This window comes from Pogona vitticeps, chromosome 4, assembly GCF_051106095.1.
Source record: "Pogona vitticeps strain Pit_001003342236 chromosome 4, PviZW2.1, whole genome shotgun sequence".
NCBI classification, from domain to species: Eukaryota; Metazoa; Chordata; class Lepidosauria; order Squamata; family Agamidae; genus Pogona; species Pogona vitticeps.
Window position 1 is genome coordinate 70,031,843 of NC_135786.1, and position 13,576 is coordinate 70,045,418.

Consider the following 13,576-nt stretch of genomic DNA (forward strand, 5'->3'; position numbering starts at 1 on the left):
AAAATTCACCAAAAATTAACGAAGACTCAGAACAAAGCCAAATTAAGTTTGCAAAGGTTTTACAAGGTGCACTGACGATTCCAAGCATTTAAAACAGTTTTTGAACATTTTAAGACACTTTAAAAATAGCGAAAACGGACATCGTTAAGCGAAACAGGGGGACCTAAACTGTCATCGCTAAACGAGGCAAGGTCGCAAACATCGCTATGCAAAATTCCCCAATAGGGAACATCGCTAAACGGAGCGCAAGATCGCTCCAAAAACCTCATCGCTAAGCGAATACATCGTTAAACGAGGCAATTGCTAAGCGAGGCACCACTGTACGTTCAAATATTCCATACATCAGAGAATTAGTGCTTTCAGTTAACATGATGATACATAGCTTGTCTGAATCACTGTAAAAAGGAGTTACTGGCTGTGCTTGTAGAAAAATCACAACTGAAATTTGGCATACTGGCACAGTTCATGACGTGGTAAAAAGCAATGATGCTTTCTCCCTCTAAAAAAGTAGCATACGAAATGTTAAAACTGGACCTTTCAGATATGGTTTTGTTGTAGAACAGATTTTTGCTCATGTTTGTTACAATAAGAAAAAGCAGCAGTAAGCCTTCAAACTAAAAACTTAAACATACTGTATGTCATTCATTCTCCCTGTGTCCAGTATGACATTTTTCACAGAGGCTGATATATCTCACAATATTAAAAGAGTCAGAATCAAAAAGGAATTTATAATTTAAAACAATCATGGTGAACACTGGCTGAAATCCTGTTTGTAGCATAGGCCCAAAAGTAACTTCCTTTCCGCTCCTCCCTATGAAACAAACCACCACTGCCATGATTCTCAGGGAGGTGAATGCCTTCCAGCTTGGTGTGTGTGCAAGTGTCTTCAAAAGCTACTGCAGTGGTACTTTGAGAGAAACAGACAGAAACATGCACTTGGGCTTATTTAAGGCCAGGATTTAAGTCAACACATAGGATGATAGTTATTATAAAGCAATATCCATAGCATTTACTCTACCCTGCTGTGCTCTACATTGATTGCTTTGAATTTTAAACTGCAGGGTTTTTAAACTGTCCCATAGATTGAACTGTAATGTTGATTGCCTCTCCCTATAAGAAGCAGAATTTTAACCTTTGAAATGAAGATTTACAATACAGAAAATTAGCAACATAACTTGCTTAATGATAGCCTTTGTATGTTACTGAACTGGGTTACCATTTTATGGGATACCCATTTTATTACTACTAGATGACAGAATCAAAGCCTTTATTGTGAACATCTATGCACAGCTACAGTATATGATAACATTTAGAGTACAGTATTCCATTCAAACTTTATTGGCTTGCCATTTTGCCATAGAGTAATAGTAATTATTTTATATACCCTCCTGTAACTTAAAAGCATGATAAGAAAAACCATTATAGTGGACCAAAAATATTTAGTCCAAACCCCCCCCCCCCCCGATTTGTACCCATCAGCAAGAAGTCATCAAAAATATTAGGAGTATTTGTTATCATACTGAAAAAAAATCCAGTTTATAATACATTGTAACACACAACATTACATTTAAATCAAACAAGAGAAGTTGGAACAGGAAAGCTCTCTTTGCAAGTTGTAATTTGTAGACATGTATCAGATAAGACATTAATTAAATAATGAATTTCAGCCTAATAATTTTATTAAATTAATTAGATAAGATTTGTTTTAACAGTTATGATGCAGATAAAGTCAACATAAACAGTAGCTTAGATAATTATTAGTGGGAAACCTGAGTATGATATTATGAAAAAGAGCTACAACAAGCTTTGGACTTAACACATTTTCACTTCCCCTTTCATACCTCAAATGAAAAGACTGAAAACCTGTACTTCAATTTTGAAACTATCAGGTCTCTATAGTAGCTCAATTCATGGAGCTGTGGTTGTTTCAACCATGGTTAGTGCAAACAAGCTATATTCAAGCTGGATTTTGAAATCTTGGTTTCTTTTCATTAAACACAATTTACTGTCCAAGTTTATATGTTACAGGGAACTATCATATATTTACACTGGAAATTAGATACCTTCTATTTCCTCCTTTGGTGAGCAAAATAATATGGGGAGGAGGAAGTGTGCATGCTTCAGACTTGAACTACGTTAATATCAAAAATTGCATATATTATAGCTAAATTTTGTAACAAAATGATACCCAAATTTTACTTGCCAACTTTGATGCCTCTTAGGGAATCAGTTCCCTGGAAACAGAGTCCACCACCCAAAGATAACAAATAGAGATGGGCACTCAGATTGAGGCGGCGGGATATGGAATCCGGGGTGCCTGTATAACATCTGAAGGCCCAATAGGCTGAACCGCCAAACCACAATAAGTGCCTATCTCTAATAATAGGGCAGATATAAAGCAAAAGAACTTAAAGCCAACAATACAATTTTAAACAGCTATGTCAGTACAGAAATGATGCCCAAATAAAGAGAAATGTATTAAAGTTTTATTGCTGACTCACAGTACTCCAATCCCAGAAACATCTGTAATGTTAAAACACAAATATATTCTTACTTGTGGAAAAAAGCCATTTGAAGTGCTACAGGTTTTGCACCAAATTCTATGATACTTTGATCTATCCACAGCTGAAGATAAGTTAAAGGTGTACTTTTCCACAAAAAAATCTTTATAAATTTTTGAAATATGTTCAAAAATACATTTGACAGGCGTTCATTGTATGCAAATACCATAAGAGTAATGTAGAGACAAATGATCTTATGATAAAGGGAAAAAAGGAAAGAAAAAAAAGAAAGAAAACAAACAAGTGTAACTACATCCCTACCAGTCTATTGGAAAATATTGGATCCTATGACAGAATAGCCTTCATTGGTTCTGTAACTTTATTTGAATATGAACACTGACATCCCTCAAGCCCCTTAGTCACCAAAGTTAACAGAAATCTTAGAATTAGATGAATGAAGATATTTGTAAAATCTAGATTGCTGACTGAGTCAAGTTAACTTTTGTAGGTAAAGGTCCTGCTTCTTGTTCATCAGTCTTGCATTTAACCACCATGAGTGCTGAAGTAGGATATCGGTTCAGTTTTTGTTCATTCATGTATTCCAAGTCTCCATAAATACTCAGCTTCTGGAATTACAAAGTAAACAGCATCAGATGGGGCTATTTTAAACAATCGTTTTTACTCTAATAGCAAAACTGTAAATCTAGGCAGACTTGAGAGTAAGTCTGACTGCACTCAGTGGGAATTATTTCATTATTAAAAACAGATACACAACATTTAGAAATCTGGTAAGAGAAAACCTGGACAAGTTGTCCCCAAATGTCTTAAAGCACAGTGCTGCAGCAGACAGTAGTAAAAGAGTTCATATTATGACTAACACTTGGGACATAAATGACATCCCTACTTATTTACGTGAACAGGTCTTTCTAATGACTGTATACAGCACTCCAACGATATTGTTAGATTTTTGTCTAATCTAACAAAACAACAAGCAACTGCCTACCTGAGAGACTTCTTCTTCTGAGATTCTACTTTATTTACATTCATATTTGTAGGTTGCTTTCCCATGGAAATGCCTACTTTACCAAAAACATGGACATAGGAAACTGCTAAAAGTATGGAGTAAACAATGACGGTTTCAGTGTTGTACCTTTAAAGTTTACATCACATTGCCTCACCATGCAGGTAAGTCAAATTATTTTTTCTTTCTGCTGAGCATGTGAAAACCTATCCTATCAAAGCCTTGTTACCTTCTAAATGAAAAGAGATTCCATTTGAACATTAGGAAGAACTTCCTGATGGTCAGAGCTGTCCAGCAGTGGAATAGGCTGCCTTGAAGGCTGGTGGAGTCTCCTTCTTTGGAGGTTTTTAAGCAGAGGTTGGATGACCATATGTGGAGAATACTTTGATGGATGTTCCCACATGGCAGGGGGTTGGACTGGATGGCCTCAGTGGTCTCTTCCAACTCTATGATTCTATTTTCCCAAAAAGAGACACCCTAGACTACAAAACACATACTCTATTTGAATTTGATCTCTGATCAGAACTGTCAATTAAGAAATTGGTAGCTGCTTTTGAGGCTAGCTACAAGCAGGTGACACCTCTTATTACTGGAATACCAGTATGTCTATTCAAAGTCTGGAGTTGCTATTTATAAAGGCTTATAAAGATTGATACTATGGTGTAAAGAAAATCATCTCACACTTAACATCAAAAAAACTAAAGAACTCATAATTGATTTTAGGAGGAAGAGAAATGTACATTTACCACTGTACATAAACGGTGATGAAGTGGAGAGAGTTGGTAGTTTTAAATTTCTGGGTACTTACATCTCAGAGGACCTCTCATGGACTATAAATGCCAACATGCTAATAAAGAAGGCACAGAAGAGGCTGTATTTCCTGAGAATGCTCGGGAAGTTAAATTTATCACAGCATTTACTTCTGTCCTACTACCGTAGCACCATTGAGAGTGTCCTAACCTATGGCATTCTGGCATGGTTTGGGAGTAGCTCTGTAGCGGACAAAAAAGCTCTACAGAGAACCATTAAAATTGCCCAGAATATCTTCGGGCTCCAGCTACCAACCCTGGATGACATCTTCACATCCCACTGTCTGAGGAAGTCATACAGCATCCTGAGAGACTCTTCCCATCCTGCTTATAACTTTTTTTAACTGTTACCGTCTGGCAGAAGATATAGAACAATTAAGACTCGGACCACACGTTTTCTAAATAGTTTTTATCCTAGAGCTATAATTGCAATTAATAATGAGCTTAAAGACCACCAGTAGTGAATAATTAGTTGGACTGTGTTACTTGGCCTGAGGTGTAGATGTTTGTATTTTTAGTGGGGGACTTCTAGTGGGTGGGGAGTGTTTGGGGAATGTTATGTGTGTGCATGTGTCTGGTCTCTGGGTGTCTGTGAATTTCGTTGTATGGTATACTGTGTATATACTTACAATGACAATAATTTTTATTTTTATTTTTATTTTTATTTTTATTTTTATTATTATTATTATTATTATTATTATTATTATTATTATTATTATTATTATTATTATTATTATTATTATTATTATTATTATTATTATTAAATTGGAAACAGTAGATTGTACCTCTGTCAAAAGGTTTCCTATTTCTCTCCCCAAAATATAAAATCTTGGACATCAGTGTAGGTAATGCTGAACATTTTAGGGTTAAAGTTACCTCAGATGGAACATACTGCTCCACAGCAGTAGTAACAGTTGCACAACATATCCAGAGCAACACCAATACAGAGAGGAGAAGAGTGGTTGTTAATATCCAGCCAGAATTTCTGGAATGTAAGGAAAAAAGATTTCATAAAGAGAAACTTGCAGTATATTGACATTATCGTGCCTACAGTTGTTTCTCTACTTGAAAGTATTTTCTGCTTAAAACTATTCAGATTAGAAAGTTTTTTTATGCCACCATAGTCTTAACTAGTGCTAGAAAATAAACAGAACTGCATTTCAGCATCTAGCAATCAAGTTACTGCTCCTGCTATATCGTCGTCATTTAGTCATGTCCGACTCTTCGTGACCCCATGGACCAGAGCACGCCAGGCCCTCCTATCTTCCACCGCCTCCCGGAGTTGTGTCAAATTCATTTTGGTTGCTTCGATGACACTGCCCAACCATCTCATCCTCTGTCGTCCCCTTCTCCTCTTGAGTTCACACTTTCCCAACATCAAGGTCTTTTCCAAGGAGTCTTCTCTTCTCATGAAATGGCCAAAGTACTGGAGCCTCAGCTTCAGGATCTGTCCTCCCAGTGAGCACTCAGGGTTGATTTCCTTTAGAATGGATAGGTTTGTTCTCCTTGCAGTCCAGGGGACTCTCAAGAGCCTCCTCCAGCGGTCAGCTTTCTTTATGGTCCAGCTCTCACTTCCATACATCACTACAGGAAAAACCATAGCTTTGACTATTCAGACTTTTGTTGGCAAGGTGATGTCTCTGCTTTTTAAGATGCCGTCAAGGTTTGTCATCCCTTTTCTCCCAAGAAGCAGGCATCTTTTAATTTCGTGGCTGCTGTCTCCATCTGCAGTGATCATGGAGCCCAAGAAAGTAAAATCTGTCACGGCCTCCATATCTTCCCCTTCTAATTCCCAGGTGATGGGACCGGTGGCCATGATCTTAATTTTTTGATGTTGAGTTTCAGACCGTTTTTTTTTTTTTTTTTGCACTCTCCTCTTTCACCCTCATTACAAGGTTCTTTAGTTCCTCCTCACTTTCTGCCATCAGAGTGGTATCATCTGCATATCGGAGGTTGTTGATATTTCTTCCGGCAATCTTAATTCTGGTTTGGGATTCCTCCTGTCCAGCCTTCCGCATGATGAATTCTGCATACAAGTTAAATAAGCCAGGGGACAATATACAGCCTTGTTGTATTCCTTTCCCAATTTTGAACCAATCAGTTGTTCCATATCCAGTTCTAACTGTTGCTTCCTGTCCCACATATAGGTATCTCAGGAGATAGATAAGGTGGTCAGGCACTCCCAATTCTTTAAGGACTTGCAATAGTTTGCTGTGGTCCACACAGTCAAAGGCTTTTGCATAGTCAATGAAGCAGAAGTAGATTTTTTTCTGGAACTCTCTGGCTTTCTCCATAATCCAGCGCAGGTTAGCAATTTGGTCTCTAGTTCCTCTGCCCCTTCGGAATCCAGCTTGTACTTCTGGGAGTTCTCTGTCCACATACTGCTGAAGCCTACCTTGGAGGATTTTGAGCATAACCTTGCTAGCGTGTGAAATGAGTGCAATTGTAAGGTAGTTGGAGCATTCTTTGGCATTGCCCTTCTTTGGGATTGGGATGTAGACTGATCTTTTCCAGTCCTCTGGCCACTGTTGAGTTTTCCAAATAGTTTCAGTTATGGTATATAGCTCCTGCTATATACCATAACTGAAATGTTCAGTGATCTAGTTTGTATAACCACATCTCAGTTGAATGAACTTACATAAATTTTGTGCCTGAAAATACTCCCTCTTTCCTCCACCTAAGTGAAATCAATATACATTTAAGTTAAATGTAAGTTCCCCTTTCATCAAAATAATGGTCACCAGCTTTTGGACAAGCCAGAATCCTGCAACATGGTTTTAACTTAATTTAAAATCCTGGATTATTCTGAACATAGTACAGTGGTGCCTCGCTTAACGAGCGCACCATTTAACGAAGAATCCGTATAGCGATCCCTTTTTGGGGATCGCTATACGGATCTGCCCCAATCGCCGCACTCGCTTTGCGACGATTGGGGCGTCCGGCGGCCATTTTGGAGCCGCCGAACAGCTGATCGGCAGCTCCAAAATGGCCGCCGGATGACCCGAAATGCCCCCCCGCAGCGTTTTCACGACCTCCGTAAGCAAGGGGAGGGCGCGAAAACACTGATAGGGGGCCATTTCGGGTCATCCGGCGGCCATTTTGGAGCCGCCGATCAGCTGATCGGCGGCTCCAAAATGGCCGCCGGATGCGAAAACATCGCTGGAGGGGTAAGTTTGGATGCTTATTGGAACGCATTAAACTAAGTTTAATGCGTTCCAATAGGCTTTCCTTGCCCGTACAGCGATGTTTTCGCATAGCGAAGGTTAATCCGGAACGGATTAACCTCGCTATGCGGGGCACCACTGTATGTAACTTTAAAACAAAACTATCTCTCTCTAGTAAAATTACTGCTTTATCATATTTCTTATCCAAACTAACTGAACAAAAGTTTTTCGTCAAGCAAAAGCTTTGCTCAAATTTGACTTTTTTTGGAGAAAGACCTGAACGTAGCAAAAATTACAGAGGTTAAAATCCTATTTGCTAGTAGCATGTTGCACTATACAGTAGTAGGTCCACTGAATCACTGGTGTAAGTCAACCCCTCTGATTCAAATGGACCTACTCTACTGGTAATTTAGTATGCTAAAGTCACAACTAGAACAGGACCATTTGAATTAATGGAATTTATGGAGGAGTTTACTCACTAAATCCCCAATGGTTCTCTGGCATAATTTACTATACAAAGCTACAGAATTTCAGCTAGAATGTTTGAAGTTCAGAAATAATATTTAGTGCTTTTGGTGGAAGAATATGGTTAACAAAAAAGGAGGTGGTTGGGGTACTATGATGAATTGCTCTGTATTGGAAGAACAGAAAATTAACATGCAGCACAATCTTAAAGGTAATTTACTAACAGTTTTTTTGAGAATTTGCTAAATATAAGCAGAGCAGTACTACTATGCTCATAGTTAAATTCAATGTGGCACAAGAAACTAAATGCATCTCTCCCTTTTAAGTAATAATAATTTATATGCTGAGAATACATACACTGAAATACATTTGAAGATACTACCAGTTTCATCCTCGTCAAAGAATGTTTTATGCATCTGTGGAGCTCCTGGCTGCAGATCTATTGAAAAATCACAGTACATTTTGTTGACTTTCAATTACAAATATCACAGAAGACATACTGTATGCATACTCAGGTGTCCAGTCATATGTATAATGATCAATTTGCAGTAATGCATGCATTAAACCCTGTCTATCCAGCATTTTTTCTTCCAGCTAAAATATACTAACTTTCAATGCCTTACTAAAATAGAGCTACTGAAACAAGTGTACCAAAGTGTAAAATTAATTGCCATAACTTAAATATCAGACACTAAGGCTCAGGCAACACACTGACTCTGTAGTAAACATAAATAATATATTATAGCAACATAAATAATATATTACAGCTTTCCATAATTATCTAAATGCTCAATATTAAACAGTTTCTGATTATGAACATAGACCCTTTGACAGATACTATTAACATAGAAGTATTTGTTTGATACAGATCCATTCTTTTTAAAAAAGTATGAACATAATTCCTTAAAGCTTCTTCAGATAACTTACGAGACACTTTGCTCAGTGATGATTCTTTTAAATCTGAGGTATCCTGATCAGGACTTTGAACATACTGAACTTCAGGCTTTGACTAGAAATATAAAAATTTTTGAAACAGCATGAAGGATTTATACAATGTAAAAATTGTGAAATATATTAAATTAAATGACACCCATTATGCCTTAATTTAGCACAATGAAAACAAATACAACTTTAAAACTGTAATACTGTCAAAAATATATCAGTTAGCTGATTGATTGACACCTGAATACCTAAAATCACCCCATTTCCTTTGAACTTTAATATTAGAATAAGTATACATGCACCTGGAATATCAATATTTTGCCATCATCCGCTTGAAGGTAGAAAGTCCATGAGGAGGAAATGAAGCTGTGGGCTGTTTCCATCATATCACTCCAGAATGATCTCACAAGCGTAAGGGGAAAGAGAAGATGCATCCTTGGCATTAAGGACATGAGCTGCAAACAAATAATTTCCCATCATGTATCAATATAATAGTGAACAAAATAAAACACAGCGGTCCAGCGAGCTCTTCGCTCCACAATCTGCATTTAAGTAAGAATGGAAAGACAAGCAATAACATTCTATTAACTGGATTTTATGAACAAGCTAATACTTACTTGCTCTCGCCTCAATTCTGCATATGGTAATTGATTCTGGCATCCAAGACGACAAGCATATTGTTCATCAGACTGAAATGAATATGCCTCAGTACATGCTGCAAATGAACAAGAGTTCTTTCAGTTCTAAGGATCGCATCTTCCCAATGAGCAACTTGCCTTTCTTTTAGGAGAAAGGCAGAGTGAAAATGTAATAAGTAACAACAGACTTTAACACAGAATACAACTTGACAGCAGAATACACCATGCTGTTATTATTTGATCCCATTTCCTGACACTCACTATTCTAACAAAATATACTGCTGGTAGGAAAATGGAGGTAAAATTAAGATACAACCCCATTTTAAATATTCAAACTCCATTAAAAGAAACACATAAGTGATTATTGAAATACTAAAAAGGGGCAAAACTGTTTGCTACACCCATTCATTTTCTTTAGGCTACTGATTTATGTGCTCTACTTTTCAGCGCTTAAGTTTCAGTTCCGCCATCTTCACTAGAATGCAGCCCAAAAAGTTATAACCAGAAAAATATGCTAGCTTCTCTTACCAGAATCACATTCCAGCTTGGTCCGATTCAAGTCAATCCCATCATCCGCAAACTGACAAATAGAGAATAGTCTACAACCTCTTTGACATGCATACAACTCTTCTTCCTGTAATTAAGTATGAACAACTCAATACAACTATTTTAGCACACTTTTCTATCAACAGTGTTCTGAGTAGAGTATACATACAATAAAACAGCTTAATTTCTATAATGTTTTCTTCCTCATCCTAGGGACAATTATATCTTACATATATTTGCTTATAATCTTCCTTCTCCTTTATCCACCCCCAAAATCATTCCAAAAATATATATACTCACTGCCCATTTCCCCCTTTATCATCTGTATCTAACAATACAACTTTGATAAATTCTTCCCATATTTCATTTAATTTGTTAATATTTATCTCTCCATTTTAAACTTAATTTCTGAAGTCAGTTGATAATTAACTGCTATATTCCATACTTATCTCATCCCATGGCCCCCAAGAGCTTCCCATGATGAAAGGAATCCCTCAGGCCCTTAGAAGGGTCCTGAGCCTTGGGATCTTTGGCAGAATCAGATTTTTTAAAAAAATTATTAAAAATTGCCACGTGGCAGAAGTAATGAACATGATTTCTGCTGCCAAATTTAAACTACATTCTAGTAACTGCAATATCATCTGCAATCTGTTTCTGATGCCCCTTCAATGTTAGTTCTAACATTTAAAACTCTGAAAGCCAGGGACCAAACTATCTTAAACACCATCTTCTTCCATATGAACTTAATTGTTCCCTAAGGTCATTGGATAGGATCCTGTTCAGCACCAAGAAGGGTGACAGCTCAGATGGTAGAGCATAGATTTCATGACAAAGGACCCAAGTTGAACCCTTGGTGTCCCCACGCTGGGATGGGGAAGATTCCTGCCACAAATCATGAGCAGTTGCTCCCAGTCACTAAAGTCAATGAAACAGTGCCCTGGGGTTGAATAGAACAGCTTCTGTTCACCACTATCTGAGGTAAGGCAGGTGAATATTTAGGAAGAAACCTTGTCAGTCAAACAGCCCAAGCTCTAGTGTGCATTTTCCCATTAAGTTTGCTTTTTTGACTTTCTTGAGGTCCATCACTGTGTGAAGTCTCTCTCATTCCAGTTAGGCATGTTTAAAAAAATACAATGTCAATGATATTTCTTGTGCATCTTGCTAGCTCTATACTAAATGTCTTACTTTTTGAAGTGGTTTTAGATATTAGACATTTTGGTAATGTTACTTTAGGCTTAATGTAACAAACTTTTTTGACTGATTCCTTGGGTGCTTTTTGTGAAACAGAAAAGCATGGCATACTTATTTTAAAACTAGTGTACTGACTTCCCATCTTCTGACATCCTTTGCACAGGATAGACACCAGAATTACATCTTTGCCCAAAGGAAAATAAATCCCTGCCAAATAAGCAAAAGCAAGTGGAGCATACAAGATACTCCAGATCCAAGAAGAAAGAACTATAATGATAGGTGACAGGTCTTGGTCACTAAGATTACATTCAAGGATACAAAGATCCTATATGCCAACCTTGAAGAGTACTGCCTCTGCTCTATCAATGTCAAGAGGTTTATTCTGCAACCTAAATATTTTACTAATGAACATTGACATTTACTTCCTTAGACAGCAACCAGAAAATGGACAGAAAATATACCTTCCAAATAGGCAGTTCCAGTGAGATTCTGCATAATAGAATTGTTTCTGCATGGCTATAATGCCATAATTGTTTCTGCATGGCTATACAGTAATGTAGTAAATAGGTAATCAAATACCACATAGAAGAAAAAAAATGGAATTCATCTCTTGATATGATTTGGTAGACATTTTGTATGCACGGAAGAAAAACAAAAGTTTATAGGCACATCAGTCTTTTACAGACAGAAGAGCTAACTAATGCATGGGTGGGGGGAGTTTAGGAAGGATATTAAGGAGCATTTTTGCAGGAAGTGCCTGGTCTGGTTTATTATCATTATTGCTATTCTGAACTTGGCATAATTCATCCACTCAAGGACCATCAACATTGAGAAAAAGGCCTTATTTTATTAGGCATGAGGAAGCCAGCCTGGCCCATTCACAAACTAGAGAACAAAGAACTATAAGGTGCCCAATTCTGCATCTGATACCAAAAAGAACACACATTTTCAAACACCAAGTTGTCCTTATTAAAGTTTAAGGGGAGGAGATGATACATTGCTGCATTCAATTCCAAGCCCTTTTGAGGACCACAGGGTCAAGCAACAATACATGAAATTTCTGTTTCTTAATCAAAGAAAAAGCAGCAAAAGGTCTCCCGACACACTGAATATTAACCAATTCTATTCGGCACAAACTTGCACGGATTACAAGGGGCTCGATGCACCTTATGCAGGGGACTGTGCTCTACAAGAGCTTGTGCCAAATAATATTTTTTAGGTCTTTCAAGGTGCCAGAAGACCTTTCGAAAATTCTTGCTGCAACAGAGTACCTGATTCCGGAAATAAACATATGGTTCTCAAACCGAGGTCCCCAAGTGTTCTTGGACTGCAATTCCCAGAAGCCTTCATCCCTTGCTGTGCTGGCCCGGATTTCTGGGAGTTGCCGTCCAAGAACATCTGGAGACCCCAGTTTGAGAACTGGGGTCTCCATGTGAGAAAGCTGGTTGTGCCCGACTTTGTTTAAATCACTTAAAACCGCAATGCGAGCAAGGTGAAGGAGTACAAGGCTTCTGGCCTTTAAGAAAATAGTCAAGCTGACTTTCGTTGAGCCATGAAAGGATGCTTTTATGGCAGAATATATTGGGTGCAAATCCAAACTATTTGCGGCCAATCTGTAACTTCGAAAGGGAAGGGGGAGGTGAAATTACTCTCAATTTGCAATCCTGTGCAAATTGAACTGGGAATAATTCCCACTGTATTCAGTGAAGACAGTGGGACTGGTTTATTTTGTTCTTTTCTTCTTAAACAGAGGTCCCCAAGTGTTCTTGGACTGCAATTCCCAGAAGCCTTCATCCCTTGCTGTGCTGGCCCGGATTTCTGGGAGTTGCCGTCCAAGAACATCTGGAGACCCCAGTTTGAGAACTTCCCATACAGAAGAATTAAAAAAAATAAAGAACAGGAGAGGGCAAACCCCCTAGGAGGAGGAGGGATGGCGCAGAGCGCCTTGCACGGAGCGCGACGCGTCGGGGAGTGAAGCCGTGGTCTCTCCTCTGTTACCTTCGGGTACGTATGGAGCGGGTAGGTGCTCTGGCAGGTCCTCTGACACGACGCAGTATTTCCCAGGGCCGGCTCAAAAGCCTCCGAGAGAGAATCGGGCGCAGGCTCGGCATCGCCCCAAGCGACCTGAGGGCCCAGCGCGAACAAGAGGAGATAAGACCCGAGCTCCCAAAAGCTCCACCGCCCCGCCGCCATCTTGTCTCCAAGACGAACCCGACCACTGTTTATTTTGAGGTTGTTTTTTTTCCTAACCGCCCCTCTCGCGCTTCCTGTTTCCGGCACCTGCCCAGCTAGTTCGTAG

The 13,576-nt window shown here is 38.5% G+C and overlaps 1 protein-coding gene across 1 annotated transcript; it reads right to left on the reverse strand.

The window, feature by feature from the left end:
• Positions 1 to 1,250: 1,250 nt before the first annotated feature.
• On the reverse strand, positions 1,251 to 13,547 carry TMEM59 (transmembrane protein 59). Its single transcript, XM_020799632.3, has 8 exons — positions 13,276 to 13,547; positions 10,069 to 10,174; positions 9,520 to 9,617; positions 9,205 to 9,357; positions 8,888 to 8,969; positions 8,318 to 8,399; positions 5,208 to 5,316; positions 1,251 to 3,127 (listed from the first exon to the last, which is right to left on the reverse strand). Exons 1-8 carry the CDS (start codon positions 13,468 to 13,470, stop codon positions 2,975 to 2,977), a joined length of 978 nt encoding a protein of 325 aa, XP_020655291.2. The 5' UTR covers positions 13,471 to 13,547; the 3' UTR covers positions 1,251 to 2,974.
• Between the last annotated feature and the right edge of the window lie 29 nt (positions 13,548 to 13,576).